The sequence below is a fragment of the Gastrolobium bilobum genome, unplaced genomic scaffold (genome assembly GCF_033153095.1).
Source record: "Gastrolobium bilobum isolate Gb01-03AN ecotype WA unplaced genomic scaffold, APGP_CSIRO_Gbil_v1 utg49561, whole genome shotgun sequence".
NCBI classification, from domain to species: Eukaryota; Viridiplantae; Streptophyta; class Magnoliopsida; order Fabales; family Fabaceae; genus Gastrolobium; species Gastrolobium bilobum.
Genome location: NW_026896273.1, coordinates 203443 through 209185, shown reverse-complemented (window position 1 = coordinate 209185; position 5743 = coordinate 203443). Strand labels below are relative to the sequence as shown.

General features: G+C 37.5%; 1 protein-coding gene across 1 annotated transcript; it reads left to right on the top strand.

The window, feature by feature from the left end:
* The first annotated feature begins 3063 nt into the window (after positions 1 to 3063).
* Positions 3064 to 4985, top strand: LOC133298576 (uncharacterized). The gene is made up of 3 exons (XM_061497899.1): positions 3064 to 3378; positions 3628 to 3786; positions 4329 to 4985. Exons 2-3 carry the CDS (start codon positions 3751 to 3753, stop codon positions 4599 to 4601), a joined length of 309 nt encoding a protein of 102 aa, XP_061353883.1. The 5' UTR covers positions 3064 to 3378; positions 3628 to 3750; the 3' UTR covers positions 4602 to 4985.
* The last annotated feature ends 758 nt before the right edge of the window (positions 4986 to 5743 follow it).

Below are 5743 nucleotides of genomic sequence, written 5' to 3'. Positions count from 1 at the left end.
AACAGACAAACATAAGGAAAATAGGTTCCAACAGAGCTTCAAACGTCTTAGAATTGATTCATACGGATATTTGTGGACCATTTCCTATAGCCTCTTGGAATGGTCAACAATACTTTATCACATTCATAGACGACTATTCAAGATTTGGATACCTATATTTGATTAGAGAGAAGTCACAATCATTGGATGTGTTCAAAGAATTTAAAGCTGAAGTTGAACTTCAGTTAGGCAAGAAAATTAAGGCCATTAGATCTGATCGTGGTGGTGAATACTATGGTAGATCTGATGGATCAGGTGAACAACGTCCAGGGCCCTTTGCGATCTTCCTAAAGGAGTGTGGAATCGTCCCGCAATACACAATGCCAGGTAAACCTAGCATGAATGGTGTTGCAGAAAGGCGAAACCGGACTCTTAAAGACAATGGAAAGAAACCTAGCATAAGGCATTTACACATTTGGGGTTGTCCAGCAGAAGCGAGGCCTTATAGGCCAAATGAAAGAAAGTTGGACTCAAGAACAATCAGCTGCTATTTTGTTGGATATGCTGAACGCTCTCGAGGCTTTAAGTTTTATAATCCCACTACAAGATCCATTTTGGAGACGGGAAATGCCAGATTCCTTGAGGATGTTGAGTTTGGGGGGGAAGATAAAACGTTGTCTTTGATGAGGAAGAAAATTATATTTCTCTTCCTAATATTGTCATCATTCAAGATGCAATTACGGAACAAGCAATTAATGATCAGGTCCCTGTTCATAACATTGTTATGAAACAGGCTTTGGTCCCTGACATTGCTTTGGGTCAAGACAATAATGAATCACCCCCTATGCCACCTATAGAACAAACTCAACAAACTCAAGAAGTGTCATTAAGGAGATCCACTAGGGAAAGGAGAAATGCAATTCCAGATGATTATATTGTGTTTCTTCAAGAGCATGAAAATATTTTAAGCTTGAAGGAAGATTTGATCCAATCAACTTCCAACAAGTCTTAGAAAGCTCTAATGCTCATAAATGGATTGATGCCATGAAAGATGAGATGCAATCTATGAAAGACAACGACGTTTGGGATCTTATTGAGTTGCCTAAAGGTGCGAAACCCATTGGTTGTAAATGGATATTTAAAACCAAAAGGGATTCAAATGGCAACATCGAAAGATATAAGGCACGTCTAGTTGCTAGAGGTTTCACTCAGAAAGAAGGCATAGACTATAAAGAGACTTTCTCTCCGGTTTCTACGAAGGACTCCTTTAGGACAATAATGGCGCTTGTGGCTCATTTGGATTTGGAGCTACATCAGATGGACGTAAAGACAGCGTTTCTCAATGGCAACATTGATGAGACAATTTATATGGTGCAACCAGAAAACTTTGTACTGGGAGATTCAAAGTCTATGGTTTGCAAATTGAAAAAGTCCATCTATGGCCTTAAGCAAGCTTCTCGTCAATGGTACCACAAATTCCATCAGGTTATTATCTCCTATGGCTTTGAGGTGAACTTAGTGGAAGATTGTGTGTATCACAAGTTCAGTGGGAGTAAATTCATATTCCTGATACTATATGTTGATGATATCTTACTTGCCAGTAGTGATATAGGCTTATTGCATTAAACCAAAAAACTTCTCACTAAAGATTTTGAGATGAAGGACCTTGGTGATGCATCTTTTGTCTTAGGAATACAGATACTTCGAGATCGCGCTCAAGGTATCCTACGGTTATCACAAAAGGCCTACATTGAAAAGATTTTGGATAGATTTGGCATGAAGGATTGTACGTCAGGAGATACGCCCATATCTAGGGGAGACAAGTTTAGTCTCGCCCAATGCCCTAAAGGTAAGCTTGAGATGATAGAAATGACAAAGGTACCTTATGTTTCGGCAGTAGGAAGCCTTATGTATGCCTAGGTTTGTACTCGCCCTGATATAGCATTTATAGTGGGAGTGTTAGGAAGATACTTGAGCAATCCAGGAATGGATCATTGGAAAGTAGCCAAGAGGGTTATGCGGTATTTAAAGAGAACTAAAGATTATATGCTTACATATCAGAGGTCAGATGAATTAGAGATCGTCGGATATACTGACTCTGATTTTGCTGGATGCCAAGATAGTAAAAGATCCACGTCAGGTTATGTCTACATGTTGGCTGGAGGAGCTATTTCTTGGAAGAGTGTTAAACAGACACTCGTAGCTTCCTCTACTATGGCCGCTGAATTTGTAGCTTGTTTTGAGGCATCCAACCATGGGGTATGGCTGCGAAACTTTGTCACAGGGCTACACATAGTGAGTGGTGTTGAAAGGCCACTGAAGATTTATTGTGACAATAGGTCAGCAGTGTTGTACTCCAACAACAACAGAAGCTCTTCAAAATCGAAGCACATCGATATAAAGTTTCTGGTTGTTAAAGAAAGAGTTCAGAGTGGTCAGATTTCCATAGAACACATAGGGACGAACTTCATGCTTGCGGATCCGCTTACTAAAGGCTTAGTGCCTAAGGTCTTTCACGAGCATACTGCTCATATGGGTGTTGTTTTGTTCGATGACACTACGGTTTAGTGGGAGTTCTTTATGTTGGTGTTCTATGTAAATAAATAAATGAAATATTCTTATATTTGTTTTGTGCAGAATAAAGAACTCAATGATATTTTCCCTCTGAATGTATTATATTTTGTGCTTGTGTTTCTGCTTTGTGTATGCAGAAAATTTAGGATTGATCTCATACAGTTAAAGTAGGACCAGTTGGAAATAGGCATGGTAAGATCACATTGCATGTAATTTCCATGCCACGCATCCATACTTGATCTATGTCATTGAATATATTGGTGCGATGACCATGGAAGGTTTAGTTACGCTTGAAAGTGACAAAAGCCGCCATGATCTCATATTGATATAGGAAGTGGACCAGATTGTATCTAAGGAGGAATCTAAAGAAAAATAGCATACAGTTGCGCACTAAAGATATACGATATAATTATCTCAAGTTAATATGTGGCCCAAGTGGGAGATTGTTAGGAAATTATAATTTTCTAATAATTATTGTGGGTCACATATTATATTAATAATTATATTGTGCTATTTATATATATTGGGTAAATTAAAGTGATCAGTTAAATATTCCCAAATAGATTCCTAAGTGAGTATGGGCTGAATGAGTGGATACCGGTGTTGGGCCAACTAGGTATAATGGGAGCTTATTGGCCCAACAATAAAGATAAAAACACTATAAAGGGTTATGGTCCCCAATACGTCAAATGAACAACCCTAGTTTCTCTTCCCCATCAAGAGAGAGACGGCACACTAAGGAATAAGGTTTTAGGGTGATTTGACTGAGGAAGACTACAAACCCCAAGAGACAAGATCAAAGATATTTCGCTGCAATGGAGACAGGTATGCCTCCACCTTTATGTTGTTCTTATTTCTTTATGATTTGGTATGATGGATCTTGGCTTGTAGGTGATAGTTATCACCAAAAGGTTTAGAGGAATTAAAAATTCCAACACATATTTGCAATATATTGAATATCACTATGGCCTACTGTATGATGGAATAAGGAAAAGTATAAGTTCCAGAATCCTCAAACAATGTGTGAATTTCTCTATTTTCTCTAATTCTAGTTGACTTCATTTATCCTTCCAGGTAAAGGATAAGCAAAAGAGGAAACAACCTACAAAGGGTATACGATTAAATGAAGAAGGTGATGCATCTCTGGAAGATCTAACAGACTCTGTAGCCCAGGGTACTACGGATTATGATATTTCCATGGACCATGAGGGATCAAAGTCCAGTAATAAAAAGGTATCATTATACTTCTTAAAGTATAGTATAGGTGCCAAGTATTTGAATCTCATATGAACTGATTAACATGATAAAGAAACTGTTAAGTATCAGAGCCCAAATCAAGAAGGAAATAACAGATGCTTAATTGATCAAGTTGAATCTAAACTGGATTCAACAGATTCAGTACAAGTAGTCTTGATGGAAGAAAGAAATCACAGAAAAGAAATGAGGTACAAACTAAGCTAGAACAATTGAAGAGGCTCTGGTTCTCTCTCAAGTCCAAGCCAAAGGTCTCTGTTCTCCACGATACCCCCAAAATGATCCTCCTCTATATGTTACCAGCCTTCTGTGTGATGCCAGAAATGTGACTCCCAACTATCTGATTCCCTCCCTAACCCCACTAACCTACTGATGCTGACTCAGCATGAGTAGCATTTTGTTGGTTTTATGTGGTGACATTTTAGCAATTTGAATTTTTAGGTGTACTAATTTTCATGGAGGTTAGTGTTGCGAGATTATAATGTTATTTCAGTTTGGTTAACAGTAATGTCTATTTGCAGAGAAAAGCTGCTTCCGATAGGCCAAAGAACTTTCAAAAGACGAATGAATTTGGCAGTATGCCTGTAGATGAAGAATTGGATGATGCCTATCTAAATACTGATCCAGTGGGCCAGAAGCCGAAGAGACCAAAGAGGACAAAGAAGAATGTGAATGAAAAGTTTGAAGAGGTTTTTACTGGGACAACCACCACATTCCCTGAGCAGGTCCAATACCCACCTCCGCATGATTTCAGTTCTGGAGGTTTTAAGGCAGAAACAGTCGAAGACTCCTGAAAACGTCATGATTTCTCAATAGTCAACAACATCAACAGCACATTTATCCTAAGCTAGTTGGGATTGGTGTCATGACTTCTCGATAGTATAATTTACTAAATACTTAGGCTTCACTAATCTTTTAAACTTACGAATTGACATTTTTGGAGAGATTGCCAGGTTAGCACTCCTTGATCATCAATTTCTAGTTATCTTTTTGTTGGGGATCCATTTGGGGTAGAGTTGAGGCAAGACCGGCGAAACTGTATAACCTAGGTTGTATATATACTGATAGTGCTAACGTATATGTTGGTCAAAGTTCCATCCTTTTTCATTGTATGGAGCTTTGTAGAGATTGGGTTATCTTCGTTAGTGAAATTCGTTTTTTTGCTGTGAGAAATATTTATATCCTATTTAGTAATAATTTATATCTGGTAGCACCAAGTGCGCATGTATTACTATAACTGGCTCGGAATTGATTGTAGAACACCTTAATGGAGTCGCGTAGGGTGAAATCTTGGTGAACTTGATTTTCGCTATTGCTACTCTTGTTAACTTCATTGTATTTCAATTGGCAACGCATAACCATTATGTTGCTGAGTTCACTTACGATTTAAGTTTAGAACTTGTTTAATTCACCTCAATAAAGGGAACAACATTAATTGTATGTGATGGCAATATGGAAGGACGCACGATGACTAGCAAACAAGGTATTCCCTCTAGAATTGAAGGTTTTAATTATTTGAAAAAAAAAAAAAAGTTCGTATTAGTCTGCCTCGTACTTCGGCACACTAGCGGAATCGTGATAAGCCGGACAGTGCAACAGTGGTTCCTTAGTTGCAAACGTGCTAATACTGACAGTTGTCGGATTGAGAGGCTTATATAGGTACAAGAGTCAAGACTAACGAAATTTATGCACAATTTTTTAGTGCATCAAATTGCAATTAACTCGGTATATTTTTTTTTAAAAGAAGAAATTTTTTTAATATAATGAAAAAAAATTAAAATTCAAAAATAGTAAAAACAATTTCAAATGTGAAAAAAAAATGTACCAAGTTAAATACATAGGAGAAAATGTGTATCATTTTAAAGGATGTAAAGTTGTATCATTTTAAGTGAGAGAAAGAGATAGATAAAGGATGAGAGAGTGGACAAGAAAAAAT